Raw genomic sequence first — 17,787 nt, 5'->3', positions numbered from 1 at the left:
TCATGCCCCATTCTTTAGTATGTCATAAAAAAAAGTCATAGTATGTCGAAGAAAGTTGTAAAATTAATTAATAGTAGTGTCAACATTTTTTATAGAAAAGTCATAGTAGAGTAGGTCGAAAAATGTCATAGTATGTCGAAAAGTTGTACAAAAAAGTCATATAGTATGTCAACAAATTCATAGTATAGTGTGTCGAAGCAAGTTGTTAAAATTCATACGTACGTTGAAAAATGTCAAAAAAGTTGTAAAGAACAGTCATAGTATAGTTTGTTGAAAAATTATAAAATTACGCTTTTTATAACCCTTTGGTGACATTTTACCTTCTATGACACTCGGACATTTTATACTACGTGTTTTTTTTCAACATACTATAGCAAGACTTTTGGGCAGTTTATTTTAGGCAAGGCAAGTTTATTTGTAGAAACTATGGACAACATTAAGATTCCGATTGCACATGCATCCCAGTTAATAGTTTACATGTAAAACTCATGAGTCGAAACATTCATGAAGGGAAAATATATTTCATTACAGGACAATTATGTCAGTTAACTACAAAACTATTTATAGAAATACAGTCAAATTAAGCTCATAAGAAAAGCTTTTGATGGTGAGAAACACAGAAGTTTTAGACGTAAAGACAGTGTATTTGGACAGAGGTGTTACAGTGACTCTTCTTCATATCCAGGCCCAAATTCATTCACCCTCTTCAATAGCGCTGCTTTCACGGCACTGATCTTCTCATCCAGCTCCGTCAGACTGCAGGCCTGAAGGACAAATTATAACAGCCTGATCAACATTTCAAATAATGGCCGACCTTTACATAAAGAGTGCAGGGAAAGGAAGCAAAACTACTGACCTGAGCAGGGGACGTCTTTGGTCGCTTGTGTAGGTGACTCTGAAAAAAGTAGACATTAAACTTTTTTTTAATTAGTACAAATTCTAGACTAGCTGAGCTTTTATGAGCATACAGAGGTCGTTATCCGTTTACTTTCTGTACAAAGGACTGTAAAAAGAAAATAAATCATAGGCTGAGAATTTCTCAAATATGCACTTGACAAAATACAAGAGGTGAACCTTTATAAGCAAAGAACAGCAGACACATTAGGCGCTTTCACACCGGAGTACTTTTCCCAGTATTGTTCTGATAATTCTTGACATTTTGCGTTCACACCAAAAAAATCCGGAACTAGAACCTAGTTTGTGAGAACCTTTTCACCCCCTTTTCAGTCCCTGCTAGAGAGCAGGTACTTTCCTGGGGAGAAAAAGGTTCCAATTTCTGATTGGCTGGGCAGATTGCAAACCACGGCCCGTAAAACTCGGAAAAGTTTGGTGAAGCCGCCATTGTATTTGCTGGCATTAGCATTATTAGCATTAGCCCCGCGCACGAACGGAGAGAGACTAACTTATGGCAACACAAAAGAAAACATGGGAGCGGTGGAGATGAGGAGGTGCCGGCGATTTACCCGGAAGGCTTCAGTAGAAGTTGCTGGGAGTCCCAGCAGCTTCTACTGAAGCCAGTCCCCAACTCCGGGGACTTCGGGTGGCAGTATACGCTGTGAAGTTGTTTGCGGCCTGCCAGTAAACCCAAAGCAGAAGAAGAAGAAGTGACGTCAGCGGCTTCATTTGACTAATCCTCCCTCAGGGACTTATTCCGGTGTGAACGCGATCTGCTCTTTAGTTCATCAGAAATAAAGAGTTCTGATTAACTAAGTACTGGGAACTAAGTACGGCAAAGTACTTGGTGTGAAAGCGCCTATTGTGTAAGGTCATCTTACATATACATTTTAGAATATCATGTAAGGTTGCTTTGTTTATCTAGAGACAGTTACCAAGGGAAGCAATGTGTCACGTATCTGTGAAATCCCCCATTTAACACCGCTCAGAAAATGTGTTTTGACTCCATATCTTTGGCTTGAACCTTGCGAGATTGCTCATCTTTAAGTTGCTGCATAATTTGTTAAGGATCCTCCTTTACTGTTCAGTGTTAAGATGTTGTTCCTGTGGGCCAACTGTGTGCAGCTCTTCAGCAAACACCAAACTACAGCATTTTTAGAAATTGCCACCAAAAAAAAGTGGCACTCCGAATATAAAAGACCCCATCAGTTTATTCAAAGACACTCAACATCCTTTGCTCGGCTCACACAAACATGCAGTGAGTCAAAGCAGACGGAGAGCAGCAGCATGCGGAGATCAGAGATACCATCTGAAGAGACGTGCAGCATCTAAAGCACACTCGCTCTATAACTGGAAATGAGAGTCTGTGACTTGAATATTGAACATGGTCCAATTAATTACTTTCGGACATATTGAGATGTGCGCTGTTCTCTGGGTTTACACTAGCCTTGTTTAGCAAGATTTAACCAAACCGGAAGCGTTTATCCCCTTGCTGTGGTTCCTTTGGGTGATAAGGTAAGTGCAGAGGTCAAACTGGGGGAGACGAAACAAAAACTCTGTGGTCAGCATCGAAAACTGGAGCACTTCATTTCAGATGTGAAACCCATTCAAACCAATTACAAGAAACGCACCACTTATGTATCATTTCCTTTGTTGAAGAAATGTTCTTCTGTACTGTTGGATTAGTAGCCTCCATGCACATCGGCTACCATTTAAATTGATGGTTTTAATGTTCATCACACCACAATTAGCTAGCTAGCACAACCCACAGTCCTTAGACTGAGAGGAGCCTCAGAAAACAGCAGCTCAATTTCAGTGAATCATGGAAACATGGTCAAATTAGCTAGCTAGCAAACGACTTAACCGCTATACAAGTAACATTTAACAACAAAATGCTTCATCCACACACTCTTGTCACAAAGTAGGAAAGTGTATGACCAATAATTGAACGGCATCCCCAACACATGACTTACCAAAATCATCACAGTTCAAATGTCTTTAGCAAAGGAAGGGTAAACCTATGACTTTAAGGGACTTAGGCTGCAGCCACACGGAGACAAAACGGGTCGTATCCGCTACAGTTCTCTATCTTATAGACGGTTCGGCCACACGAGGCCGACAGGGAAACGCAGATAACGATAGCGGGTCCCAAGGTGGGTAGATCTGCGGACGCAACGCTCTGGGGGGCAAACGGCTCCGTGTGTACGCCCTATACGATCATTTCCTGATAACGATGACGCCATAGCCCCGCCTCTCCCCACCTCTGCTGCTCACTGCTGTAGCATGGTCAGTAGCTACTGCTACTGACCATGCTACAGATGTTAGTGCAAAATCTACAGCTCCTCTACCACAACCATCAGCAACAAGTGGACATGGAGAATTACATGAACTACATGTTGCTAAATCCACCGCGGAGAATAAACAGAAGGGCAACCATGCTCGGGGGGTCTTCTTCGCTGCTTTTGGTGTATTTTGTGGCGGAAGTACAGCGCCACTTACAGGCCCGGCATATGTACTACAGCGTCTCCAGCGGGTCGAGCTGTCTCGTGTGGACGGAAGACTTTTTTGATATCGAATTCGGTTCGTTTTCGTTATCGTCTCCGTGTGGCTCCAGCCTTAAGCTGTTGGGAAAATACTGAATGTACTCTTCTAATATCAGAGTAGCACATGACAACAAAGGCCCTACGTAGCTGTGTACGTAACAGGATGTATGATTACCTAGAAGAGCGTCAGGACTGTTTTAGGAATATGATAGCTATGTGATTAACATGATGATTCAGCCTCTATGGAGATAGTCATGTGTATTGCTTACGCAGGCCCTAGCTAACCTGAACTAAGGCCAGTAACACTCTCTTGTATATCAGCATGTGAAGGACACTATTCGGGAACTATGTCCCACGCAGCTCTGTATGTGATGACTACTTCCATTCTTGAGAGGATAATAAATACATGTATCCTGATATTGAAGACCAAGCCGGTGACGAGTGATATTTTCTTAACATAAGCATACACAGTAAATGTGCAAATTGAATTAAAATCGCACATTATTACAATAAAAGACATGTGTATAAACACTGACTTAATATGAAGTGCCTTTGATGTATCTATTTTAAAAGCAAAGACTCACCGTGGACTGAAAGTACTCCGGGGAGAGTCCCTCCAGCTCCAGGATCCGATCCTCCAGCTTCTTCAGCCTCTGGTACACACTCAGAGGAACAGGGCCCGCTGAGGAAGGAAAACACTTGTTGTTTAACATGAACACCACAACAGACGTGGGTATGGATTGTGAGTAAGCCCTGTTCAAAAGAGAAGTCCAAATAAAATATGTCTTTGTTAATAATGTGAATATCAGTTTCGAATCAGCTTGCTTAGACTAGAGAATTCATCATTGTTTTTGGTTGTTTACAATTAGTCCTGATGCAATATTTTAAAAAGCACTTCAGGAATGCACTACTACTAATGTTATTGTTCTGTTCATTTATGTTTTAAGTGTGTTGCATAATGGATTAAGCTACAGCTGCATTTCGTTGTAAAATAACAATAAATTAACCTTGAATCCTTATTTTTCAGATTAATTCTACTTTGCATATAGACCATAACATTTACATGTCCTATACACTGTCATTTTAAATTGCTATGATTGAAGATCACCCACGAACACACTATTTTTGTGCAAAATTGTTTCTGTAATTACATGTAAGCCTTTCAGACATGTTAAACGTAACATACAGTGAGAGACTTTGTCACATGTCTGACCTGTGGGGAGTCTCAGGTGAGTCTCGATGTTCTGAAGTCGCTCTTCTATGGCTGCGTTTCCACAGTCTCTCAACATCGGGCCCCTCTGCGGATCCCCTGCCTCTCCCTGGCCCCCCCCACTGCGAGTCTGGGGCCCGTAAGTGTTCACCACCCGGGTAACTAGCCAGGCAAGAAGATCACACAAACAAAAGCCATGATATTAAAACCAGGGACGAGCAAACGGGTCTGAGGACAAAGCATGCAGATCTATAAAGGGGTCATACTAAACCCCTTGACATTTGTTTGTAGTTCAGACTAATTCACAGTAGTTTATTAGTTGGTTTTTCAAATGGTTCAGCACTTCTTATTTAATGCATTCATAATACTTTTTATGTATTCATTAAACCAAAACATATTTAAAAAAACACAATTTCTGTCAAGTCATCTGTCAAGACATTTTTCTTCATTAATTTTAACGATTATGGACCTATGACTTACTTAAAAAGATAAGTGCAATTGAAAAGAATTAAGCTGTTAAGAAATGTCACATTGACATTTGTAGGAAATGTTTATTTCCTTACCTTTCACGTGGCTTTTGAAACCTGGATAAGGAGTGAAAACTGCATCTGTCCTGGCACAGCTGTTTTCTACTGAGGAGACATTTTGATTTAAAAATATATAATTAGAACGTAATGTCAAAATGTAATTAAAGTTCTTAGAAACATTTTATATAGATGGCTTAAATGCCAATTATTGCCATTAGTGTGTCCTGATTTCTATTACTGGTATCTCACTCAGGCTTTGAATTTAAAAAGCCCTCGGCCTCGTGTTTTTCTCGGCTAAGCTGGTTGTGTTTCGAGGCCGAGTGTGTTAGCTACTTCAGCCCCACTCTTTGTGCAGTTCAGCCTGACCTCTCGCCTGTGGAAATCAGCTCTCTCCCAAACATTGGCAATCTGTGTGCAGGCTCCCTCTCCACCCTGCCCCCAACCTCTTCCCCATTCTCACCCTGATTGCAGTCGATCACGTTGCAAAACTCGCGTACATTGTTTTCATTGATCTCCATCTGCTTGCGTTCCATAAATGCAGATATTCTTCGCTCAATCTAGGGTTTCAATGGAGACAGAGAACAAAGCTAATGAGATACAGTGGATTGGTGAGCTATTGATAGGTGTCAAGAAAGCAATGAGTTGGGGGGCAAACAGTCATTTGCATTACATGGAACGAGAAAATGCAGTAGAAAATATTTTCAGGTAGCCAAAAAAGTTGAATTGCTTGCCATCATCCCATGATGGAATATGAATACTGTTTGCTTGGCTACCAAAATAAATGCACAACAGAATGGGGGGCTCTTGTCCTTCATCCACATGCAATCTCAGAGTAATGAGCATCCACTTCATAATCCATCAAGGACCTGGCCCTCTCTCAAAGCCCTCCAGCAATGTGGTCTGTTCTACCCAACCACCGCACTAAAGGACCCCTCATTCTCTGCTTCCCTGCGGCACGTCATGTTCACATCCTTGGGAGCAATTATTTATCATTATTCATTTGGTTAACATAGAGTAAAGCGGTCTCTAAAACTGTCACTTCCAGAACAGCTGACAGATCTGCTGACGGAGACCAACCTCTGACTTCTTGGCTCGGATCTGAACCATGACGTCATCCTCTGCCGTCTTGCTGTCTTCGTCGTCGGCGCTCTGAGGATAAAACTCAGACAGATCCGTCATCTGCTCTCTGAGTGACGACGAGGTGACGGCATCGTCTGTTGTGACGTCTTTTGTAGATGATGTATCGCCCTGAGCATCCACTAGCGTCTTTAAGCTTTCTGAAACAGCCTATTTAAAAATGGGAAAAAATAATATAGCATTCATAGCACAAATGGTAAATGGACTGTACTTATATAGCGCTTTATCCAGTCTTTAAGACCCCTCAAAGCGCTTTACATACTACTCATTCACCCATTCACACCCATTCATACAGAGCAGTGTACCTTACTCTAGGACCTGACATTCACACACCGTTGGCCATGCCATCGGGAGCAACTCAGGGTTAAGTATCTTGCCCAAGGATACATCGACATGTTGACTGCATGGGCTGGGATCGAACCCACAACCTTCTGGTTGAAAGACGACCACACTCTCTCGCAGCCACAGTCGCCACAAATTATTCATTTAAATAATAGTTTTTTAATGAAATAGGCCTTTACTAATAAGCATTAAAGGGTATAATGCAGTTTAAAAATAGCCTATACAAATAATAATGTATAGGCATCAATTTAAAAGCATTTCATCAAACCCTTTTAGTGTTAATGTGATGCCAATGTACCTGTAATTTAGTGATATGCTCCTGCAAACAGCTGTGCACGTGAGCATCTGGAGATGACGGGAGATCCACAGCATCGATGTTGACTTCTATTCTCAGAGCAGCATCACTCAATTTGAGCTTGATTTAAAAATATAGAAAGACACAAAAAGTGAGGCCACACTGCACAACACATTAAAGCAAATTGAGTGCTTCAAATACTTGAAGCCAGTGTGCATTAGTAAGTTTTTTCTGCCTTTCTCTGCTTTTATTTTTTTTATTGAGTATCTAGGTGAAGTACTGTTAGTCAGATAATGCAAGCCATTTTGAATATTATTTTGGACTCTGGGAATTATGATGGACATTTTCTGAGATTTGATAATGACCTATTTATCAAAGATATTCTTATTCTTGCTTTTCCAAGAGAATGGACGGGAATAGGAATCACGTAAGTGCTAAATAATTCAGACCACGTGATCCTGAATTACAGAGTTCACATGTTAAATACAGGTTTCAGGGAGAGCTAGAAACAGAGAGGTGAGCGGGGTTAATGACAACAGAGTGAAGTGACATTAGGAGAGATTTGCTTAAATTGGTGAGGTGGCTGGTATCTCACAAGTAAGATTGAATCCCAATAAACAATGTCATGTTTAATGCTTTATTTTCCTTTCATTCATTGTTTTCTTAACTGTATGTCTTATTTTCATTTGTATATGGATTGCCTCCAATGTTTTTTTTACTATGTTCATATATTCATACATATGTACTGCTTTAAGTTTGCTTTTATTACATTTAAATGCATATCATTTACTTTGAATCAGGCCAATTTTTGAAAGGAGCTACATCCATACATTTGCCTTAAAACTGTAAAAAATAAAATGCAGGGTGTTGCAGGTTGCTTAAATTGGTGAGGCAGAAAAGCTGGTATAACCACGTCTGAAAGTAACAAGCTAGTAAATTGAAATGAAATAAATACCAACAAAAACAAGGGAAGGTTACGTTATTGCTACTTTCTTTAGCACTGCTTGAATGTTGAGTAAAATGAATGAAGTGTGTCCTGCAAACCCGGGATGCTAAAAACATTAGCATGGAGCTAACATACAACTCGGACGGAGAAGAAACGTATCTCGGGGCTAAATGTGGCTAAAACAATGTGAACCAACCTCTCTCCCGAAGTCTGAAAAGAGCTTCAGTATCGCACACATGCAGTCCCTGTAGCTGCTGGACATGTTGCTGGATTCACGAGGAGGAGGGTGATTTCCACTAAGCTTCATTGTGTCCGCCATTGCAGTTAAACAGCTGCAGAATACTGCCCGCTGATTGGCTTGTAATCAGACCACGTGATCAGCCTGCTCTCTTCAGAACCACTGCTGTGTTTGTGCAGAATAAAATAGTTGAATATACAGACAGTACTATATCTATATATATAAGTAAATGCATTATATTTAAATGGACCTCATTTGGCTATATTCGATGTGGGTAGTACGCTTTTAAAAATCTTATATTTATATATGCCAGCTTCATACCGTTTTTTATTTATAAAATGTACATAAAATGTAACTAAATATGCTTGAATTATATGTTTCCTCCAATTCAATTTATGCAATTTAAGTCCCCTCAGCATAAGAATACAAATGTAAAAGAGAGGTTGTGGTTGCAGATCATATGTTTGTTTGTAAAGTCTTGTGAATCAACCAACTAGCACCACAATTTGGAACAAAAAACCGAATCAAGAGTGCCTTATCTCTGACCAGCTTTACAAGTAAGCTTACCCATTATTATTATTATTATTTGTTTATCACTCTTTAAAAATAGTTTTTTCCTTTGTTTTGATGTATTTTCATATTTAAATCTGCATTGCCTCGAAATTTGTTAGTATATTATATAATATATAATATATTCTTTCCGATATATTCCTTGTTCTTTGTTTGCTTTTACTGCATTTAAATACATATAAAACCCTTTGAAACTGTCCCGTGTTTATAATGACTTGCTTTGCCTTTTACTAGAAGATAAATGCAGGGGGTTGCAGGTTATGCCGATATTATAAAGAGAGAATGAAATGAGTTAGAAAGGCTTATGGCCCATACCACAGATAACATTAACCTTTCAGTAATTGTTTAAGTATTAGATTTTTGCTCAAATAGGAAAAAATCTTCTGGGTGCATTTACTCAAAGGAGCATACGTGTATTTACACTAAATGCACATCAAGCCTATAGGATACAACTTAAATAACTAAAGTGCATTAAATGGTACAGGATTTTACTCAAATGGGAAACAATCAGACATGGTTACCTGCAGACTGCACTGATTTGCAGCCACATTTAACCCTGTTCCTCATCATCATCACTTACTTTTCAAACAGGAGGAAGAATGGTCACTCAATTATAAGAACATTGTCCCTGAATCGCAGCGGACTGTGCAGCAGGGCATTGGGATGGGAACCCGGCCACAATGGCGTATTTTTCTGAGTTGAGTGACTGTGGGAAAATCTCCCTCCTCTATTCAGACATTTTTCCCTTCTTTTCATATAATGGGGAGAGAGACTGATGAAGGCAACATAGAAAAAGAACAATTACAGGCAATGAGAAAGCACAACCACTCAGAACTCAATAATGCAGTCTAGAAGGGTTAATCATTTTAGGAAGGGGTCTAAAGACAAGCCTTTTTGGTGAATTCATCTGTGGGGTGATATTTTGTTCCCCCCTGAAACAGGAAGGGAACTGTAACACTTGACATGGTTTGACATGCTGAGCCATTGCTGAATGTTCCCACACAGCAAGGAGCTCTCGATAAGGAAAAACTGCTCACTTAATTTGCAGACCCTGCAGAGCTGTGATGACTTTCCCTTTCTTTAAATTGGCAGGGATTGTGATTTGAGGTGCTAAGAGATATTTCAAATAGGCAAAATTGAACTTAAAGGTTGACATTTGCAGACAATCCTACTCTTTCAATGTCAATTGTTTTGTGGTTCTATTTTCAAATGAACTTCATGTTGCTGAAAATGAAAAAGACGGATGGTGAAATGTATCTATACCGAAGTAAAATTAAAACATTACACACATATTAATCCATAGGTAAAAATAAACATTGTCAAATACAGGTACAAAAGTAAACTGTTGAAGTATCTTAAAGTAACCACAGTCTCAGAAAGCCTTTATAAACACACTATACCGACAGGCCCAATGTATAATAAGTATTTCAGACAAATAAGAAAGCAACATGTAAATACAGTAAACACTTAAAAAGGTCCTTAAATAGCAGTCAACTGTATTTCCAATGCTAAACCATTGTGTATGTGTTTGCATGCTGCTTATAATCCTTTCAAATCCTTTTAAAATATTTTGTTTGTATAGAAAACTTTCAAAAACAAAATCAAAAGGCAAAACACTCAAGTCATGAAATACTAATTTAATCTGTTTGGATGTAAATAAGTGATATATATGTTATTAAGTTGACAAGAGTTTATTTTGAAACATTTAACCCCAAGAAATTCTTTAAAAAAGCACTAAATAAGAGTTAAGGGGCATTCAAAGACCACAAATGTCTGCAAAACTGTGTCACAGTTACACATAAAACTGTAATTGTTAATACACTGCTGACACATTTTAAATAGGAGTGAGAGATGCCTTTGTGGTTTCTTATAGTTTGAAAGTATTTTGGCTCAGGAGAATGCAGTAGCGTGGAGCTGTAGAGGAAACGAGGTGCTGGAGGAGGAGGGATTGGTGCTGCCTCTTGGTCACATTAGCCACCTGCAGGAAAGTAAAAAGGTCGTCCTTTGAGCCTGTCTGCTCCACGGCAGCAGATGATGTTGACAGAGCATGAGACAGAGTAAAGGCCAGACGGGAGGGTCAGGGGAGAGAGGGAGCACAATGCAGAGAGGCAAGTGGATTTCAGTGGGAAGGTTTTTGTCTCTTTTAACTGAGAGAGGAATAATTAAATGTATTCTCTCCTGTGGCCTTGAGACTGGGCTCAAAACAGCCACCGAACATCTAGAAATACTGCTTTTAATAATTATCAACCAATGAATTTAACTTACATATTTTATTATGAGAAACGAATCAAGAGTTTACCTTGAAACAGGAAAACATCACATTGGATCAAATGTGATGAAATGCCTGGTTAATACATTATTCAAACTCAAGTATGCTAGCAGCTCTTTAAGTCTGGACTTTGGCACTGCAATGCTTTAAGCCTAACGCTTATATCGACTTGCTAATATGCTTACAATTAAAATGCAAACATGCACATTTAAAATGAACTTATATTATAAATAACATTAGCAAAAAACACAGTACAACTGAGGGCTATGGGAATGTTATGACCAGCAGCCTATTGTTCGGTAGGTATTTGGTCAGAAGTTTAACTATTTGAGAAAAGTTAAAGTGGACCTATCATGCTATATTTGAATAATTGAGTGTAGGACCATACCTATATAAGGCATATTTATACTTTTTTTTTTTTCAAAATACCAAACAGATCATGCATTTTAGCCATGCCTCATTTTGCTCAATTTGACATTTTTTAGCTCTGTTTTTGCAAGGGCAGATTCAGTGAGAACAGCACCACCTACAGGCCTGGCATATGTACTACAGCGTCTCCAGCGCTTTCGAACGGCAATGGCCGTGGCTGTCTCCTCCTGATTGGTGGAGTTGGCCCAATAGCCGTAGCGCCACCGTCCTGACGTCAGGACAGTGTTCAAATCTGGATCAGTTTTTATCAGATCCGTTGCAGCCCCTTTTTTAGAGATTTGGGTATGGAGGAAAATAGAGAGGGTTGTGTTTTCTGACACTTGGTGAGTTCCCTGGAACACCGGGGACACATATTCATGTATAAAAGATGTACAAAAGTGCATTTTGCATGATAGGTCCCCTTTAAATGATTGCCTATAAAAACAACATTAAGCATTAAATAATCAGTTGCATTCATTTCTTATGGCTCTATCTACAGATTTTCCTCAGTCATTTCTTATGATTACATTCATCCACAGGCCAACAACAGCTTCAAAAAAACAATTTCCCTCAAAGAAAAAAACAAACATGCCCTGTTGTCGCAAGAAAGAAAGTGCAGAAGGAAACATCCATTGAAACTCAGTGTGCTGCTCTGTGATGCTAGTTCAAGCCAGATACTTGGCATCTCATCTTGGGTGCAAGTTCATCAATGTTTGGGGTCAGGCTCTGAGCGGAGGAGATCCTCAGGATTGAGTGAAGGTGTGCGTGCAATATACCGGCGGGCCAGATCTAATAGTAATTAAAAATTATCCTGTGGGCCGAAATTAAATCCACCAAGGGCCTGATTTGGCCCCCGGGCCTTGAGTTTGACACATGTGGCTTAACACAACGCATGCTCCAGTGCAGGCTAGCATGAATGTAAATAGATTGGTTACTAAACTAAAGTAGCCTATTGCAGTAAGGTAAACTCCCCCCTTGATGGTTAAGGGAAATGGTTATTTATTAGAACATTTATCAGAATCTTAACAAAAAATGTCAACCAGCTACATGAAAAACTAGGGAATCACCAAAGTGAGTGGGATTCATCTTCTTGTGACAGTGAATTTCCATGATTATATATTTGATTGTTGTGATTTCTTGAGGCAGAACAACTCGCCAACATTGCCAAAAACGTGTTGCAAGACAGGACTGACTAAATGAAGACAGAAAAAGGCTTTTACTGCTTACACAGGCAAAGCTTCACGTAACTCTCAGTGAGTGAACGTTATGTGGAAAAACACCACACTCCTATTTAACGCAGTCAAAGTTAGCCACAGGGGTAGGCAGGCAGCTTATTGCTTTAAGCCACTTCTGACTGTGAAGAGCATTAATGATATGGACAAAGCGCTAAGGATCCTCATAAAGTTATTAACTGGCTTTTACTGCAGCACACTGCTGTTCGTGACACATTTCCAATCAGCAAGAGGAAGATGCAAAGCCACTATTACTTCATTACTATGTACTTAATCAGCTTAAAACAGGTTCCCTTGCATGTATGGAGAGATTCAAGAGGCGAATTGTTTTCCATTAACTTTAACTCTGTCATGTGACCTTATACTGTTGCTTCACATCACACAAATGGCAAAAACAACATGACACATATGTTAAATTAGTGAGCTAACACAGCATCAGTGATAGTGGTGAAAATATCATAAAAAGGCTAATTGACTAGCTTTTATAAAGTTGACATATTACTTTTCTTTCCAAGCACTTTAAGGCCATCTCATATGTTTCGCTCAACTCAAAGTCCTGCATTTAAAACCTTGCTAAAAAGTACAAATGCAATGTATCAATGAATATGACTAGAGATGCATACACTGTACACACCACATACATATGCATACTCATTATATAGTTGGATTAGTGATAATTGTGCAGTATATTAATGTGGCTTGTAGAGGTGGAGCTAAGTTTGTATGCAGTTTGCTAGTTGCCTCGGATTTTGACCCTCTTGAACCACAATTTGTTTTTTGAGTTTCACATTTGTCATTGAAATGTTCAGTTATGTCCCAAAAAAGTACATGTTATACTTAGTTACTCACTCCTCAGGTCGAAAGACTGTCCCGAGCTTGGACAGGAACCAGCAGAGTCTAAATGGCCGGAGTGAAGTGCGGTGATTCAGAGTGCTTCAGTCACTCAGCCGTCTTTCCCTGAGAGGCTGTATGTTGATAGTTCTCTTGTTATTACATCCTCAGTGAGAGCTGTGGAGACGCGTCTGAAACATGGCCGTCTGCCAGAGCCAGACATACCGATGAAAACATGAGATAACTGAAAGAAAACAAATCAGAAATTGATGTTATGCAGAAGCATGTAATGTACAAATGGCTGTAAATGCACATTTTGCAAAGTAGACACTTTACTTAGCAGGACATTTTAAGTACAAACGTTTTAGCAGGTACTTAAAGCAACAAAAGTAGAATAGTCTTTATGCAGCAGAAAAGGCCCTGTCAGAATATTATATTCAACTTTTTGAGTATCTCTACTTAATAGTATAGGCAGCATTTTAATATTTACATGTTTGAGGTGAAGCTGCTTTTTTTTTAATACGTTTTTGCTACAGTCCGTATAAATACATTACATATTATCCGATCATATGCTTTGGGCTCAAAGTGTATAAGTGATTGTATGTGTACTTTAACGTCTCTACATTGCATTATATCAACATGAAGTAATTTTTTGTAACAACGATTTCATTCCATATTTAATAAGAACAAATATCTGCCAATAAATACATTATTGGAATGCATTATAAAATGTTTTAAATACTTAAAAACCAAATAACTTTTAACATATATGTTTCAAGTATTATATTGTTGTTGGTAAATTAGTAGTACATTTCAGTTTAAACATCAAAATAGTATTTAATACATAAGCAAATGAGCCTATATTCCACCTCTATATTTGGTGTATGTGTTGCTAAATCCTTATGAATATTAACTTGATCGTTTTAATACATATAGCACTTTCAATCAGACAACCTGTCTCACCTCAGTCTGTAAATCTGTCCCCCGGTTGCCCTACAAATATAAAATCTCCCTGTATCACCCCACCCCACCTCCTCCCTCCTTATTTCGTGACAGCGTTCCCCCCACCACCCCCCCTCCAGCCGGCTGCACCTGTCACCTGGGGGCCTCTTCCTACATTCAGGATCAATTTACATAACCTCATTTAGCAGTTCACAAATCAGAGCCATTAAGAGCTACTAACAGGAACCAAGGGTTCTAATTTAGCTTGCCTTTCACAGTGGGAAAATTGTTCCGTTCAGGCCTACAAATAAAGATTCAGGTCTTGGCTTTGATTGTTGATTGTGATGGTAAATGTACAGATGATTAGAACAGCTTTTCCCTCCCTGTATTGATTTCCTGCCAAAACCCAGCAGGCACTGGTCCTGCACGGGGAAACCACTGAGCGCAAATGAGGTTAGCAGATTTTTGATTTGTACATATGTTAAGGTATTTAAAAAAATCATAAAACTGCAGTGGAAAGCTGCCGCAAAATATAAAATAAAGATCTAAGACAATCTATTCATCATTCGTCACTTATAAGTTGTAACATTAATACAATCCAGATAACCAATATAATATTTCATTATTCATTCATTATATAAATCAATTTACAATACTTAACACTGTGTGATCTTTGATCTCTCTATGCACATTAGACAGCATCCTTAACTGACAACCAAGCAATCATTTAAAATATGTTATCAAGTCTTAAATGCCTTTATTTACATTTGTGTGGCAATGTGAGAGTAGAAAAACCAATTCAGAGAGCCGTGAATAGCTGGAGTCAAGAGCTGGAAAATTATTTTCAATCTGCATTCAATTTGGTAACAGATGAGGCTCATAGAATAAAGAGGCTGATTCAAATTTCCACTTGTTCACCACTAAACTTGGTGGTACGGCATTGTGAACGTGTGCTTTTAGGGAGCATTTTTGGGCGAGCAATGTTTAATTAATCCACAAATCAGTGCTCTTCTCGCTGCCGTTGCAGACGCATATGTTTGCACTTCAGGCTGTAGGATAAGGAGGACGCTCTGCATGAGATGCATCCAGCCGCCTACAGATTTTGTCTGTTTCAAAATGATTGCATAACATCAGTGATAAGCAGGTGGATAAGAGCTGCAATAACAGTAGGCCACTAGAGAGGGCAGGCTTTGAGGGTATGCACTGAAAGACCCAGACACATGCATAAAAGCTTTGGGGGTCACACAAAAATAAAAATGTTTTCGAGCTGTGATTCAGTAGAGTGGCCCTGTCCGGATCTGGTCCAGCTCGTTTTTAGTCGTTTCACTTGAGGATAATTTATTACAAGTGTGCAGAGCAGGTCTATGTGGGGGTTGGGATTTAGCAGAATGGTGCTTGAAAATGCTATAGCAACCAACAAGAGGTTGTGGGCCTTTGGTAAAAGCAACTCTGATTGTGTAAAAAGGAGATAAGATAGCATACTGATCATGATGGAGAAACATGACATTTTAACACAACACTCAGTCAAACAACAGAGTGCTGGTTTTTAAAAGCAAGTGGGCAGTCTAAAACAAATGAGCGTGAATATAAGTGTTACATAAATTGTTTTAGAATGATAACCATGGACAACATGGAGTTTTTTTAAGCCGTATTAAATGGACCAAAACATGGCCATTTTGAGATAAATACAAATGCCTTAAACTCATTTAACACTGAGTTAGATTAAACAATTTAAAAAGGGACTTGGATCCCAGCCAGTGTCTTGTCCATCATTCCCTAAAAAAAGGCCAAGGGAGGAGACAACTGTTGTTGCTGTGTAGCCTAGACGAATTACTTTTAATGAACATGTAATTAATGGAAATAGACTCAACGGTTTCAAAGCAAACAACGATTCTAATTGATTTGCATTTCTCTTTTTTTTTGGGCTGCTCCGATTCTCTTTGTCCAGCCTCTCTATTGATTACCTTCTATGTGTATCGCTCCGCATGTGTTTTCCTTCATTAACAGATAACGGGCTCCTGACTACTCCCATCCCCGGGTTTAATGTTGCTTAATGTCTACTTTGTTCCCGTGTCATGTCGGAGGGCAGCGAGAATAATGAGAGAGTGGGTGGGCCGTGATTGGCCTGCAGTAAGGCAATGGTGTTTAGGACGCCGGCTGCAAGGGGATCAGTGGAGAGGTTAGAAAAGCAGAACCTTTTGGGCTGGCTGAGACGCAGCATGTGGTCTCCGAGTCCGATTCACTCCCACTTACTGCTGCTGTTTTCTGTTAAACTGTCATTTTACTATCAACACCTGACACCCCTTTATTGAGCTGCCTGTCAGCCTGCCTGAGATGCCTGTTATGGGCTTTTTAACGCTAAGTGTTTAACATAATGCAGCACATATATAGCATGCTCTTTATTTATGGGGGATTAGGATATAAACCCCGATTCTGCAGTTCGTTTAGCCTGTAAATTGACCAAGTAAGAAATCACATAGGCTATATTCTACTGAGCTATTCAGCAACCGGAATAACATACAGTGACAATTGGCCCTAAAAAGAGAACTACGGAGTTGTGAACAGAATTGCATGTTAGCTAATTGTTAATTTAAGCGGCTCGCAGTGGCTAATTATGTCGGCACAGCCAAGCCATTTGCATGATGGACTAGCCACCTGCCTGAAGGCGCTGCCAGGGCAAACTATGTAATTACTGAACAGCAGTGGGGCAATTTTTGACTGTCGCCCTTTTGTGTCACATGAATTCCTCGTAATGACATATTTCATTACGGGGCAAATATCACCCCTCCTCCCGGTTGCTGAACAAAACATGGAAGTCTCAACAGGTCCTAATATACAGGACCAATTTACACCCACCTCCACCCTGTGTTTTTATGAACCTGTAGTTATGTGCGCCTTTACTGAGTTAAATGTGCATGTTCTCAGCTCAGCTCATAGGCTATGTGATGCTCGGGTTAAAATGGGCCTGGCCAAGTGATTGCTGCCTGAACTCATTAAGCTGTCAAATGTCTAGCCTTTGGGATCTTGATTGCTTATTGTGAAGCAACATTCAAGGAATTCTTTTTTAGTCAGCAGAGACATACCCCTCTATTCACTCACACTGAAGAATGGACTGACTGGGGAACCATGTGGTTTGTCCAAGTTTCCCCACTTTACTAGGAGCGTTTCTAAAGTCTTTATAATTTACTAAAATAATTATTACTAATTGTTTTTAGGTCATTTTAAAATGGTAGCCTTTTATGCTAATGGTACGAAGCAAATAAAGAACAATATATATAACTACATATTTATATTAATGTTGGCTTTTCAGGATTTACTTTCACCAAACAATATATATAGTATTTGTTTATATAAAATTCTCTAAATTATCAATTATCCTATATTTGATAAGCTTTTACAAAGT

At 39.3% G+C, this 17,787-nt stretch overlaps 1 protein-coding gene across 2 annotated transcripts; it reads right to left on the bottom strand.

The window, feature by feature from the left end:
- Positions 1-387: 387 nt before the first annotated feature.
- On the bottom strand, positions 388-8,271 carry mbip (MAP3K12 binding inhibitory protein 1). Of its 2 annotated transcripts, none has more exons than XM_034144516.1 (9): positions 8,091-8,271; positions 6,952-7,068; positions 6,252-6,461; positions 5,635-5,731; positions 5,211-5,279; positions 4,651-4,809; positions 4,022-4,119; positions 857-895; positions 388-764 (listed from the first exon to the last, which is right to left on the bottom strand). In XM_034144516.1, the coding sequence occupies exons 1-9, from the start codon at positions 8,211-8,213 to the stop codon at positions 660-662; spliced, it is 1,017 nt and encodes a 338-aa protein (XP_034000407.1). In that variant the 5' UTR covers positions 8,214-8,271; the 3' UTR covers positions 388-659. The 2 variants fall into 2 exon arrangements, with proteins under 2 accessions (XP_034000407.1, XP_034000408.1); XM_034144517.1 differs by having other exon boundaries at positions 5,211-5,276.
- Between the last annotated feature and the right edge of the window lie 9,516 nt (positions 8,272-17,787).

Source organism: Trematomus bernacchii, unplaced genomic scaffold (assembly GCF_902827165.1).
Source record: "Trematomus bernacchii unplaced genomic scaffold, fTreBer1.1, whole genome shotgun sequence".
Lineage (NCBI taxonomy): Eukaryota > Metazoa > Chordata > Actinopteri > Perciformes > Nototheniidae > Trematomus > Trematomus bernacchii.
The sequence above is the reverse complement of the archived record's forward strand: the minus strand, read 5'-3'. Positions and strand labels throughout refer to the sequence as shown.

Excerpts from the sequence above, each read along its gene's own strand:
- mbip (XM_034144516.1), bottom strand. The coding sequence starts at position 8,213 with ATGGCGGACACAATGAAGCTTAGTGGAAATCACCCTCCTCCTCGTGAA. Across the intron at positions 7,069-8,090 it reads TTTCAGACTTCGGGAGAGAG|CTCAAATTGAGTGATGCTGC; the intron begins GTTGGTTCACAT and ends TTTTAAATCAAG. Across the intron at positions 4,120-4,650 it reads TCACCTGAGACTCCCCACAG|CGGGCCCTGTTCCTCTGAGT; the intron begins GTCAGACATGTG and ends TTCCTTCCTCAG.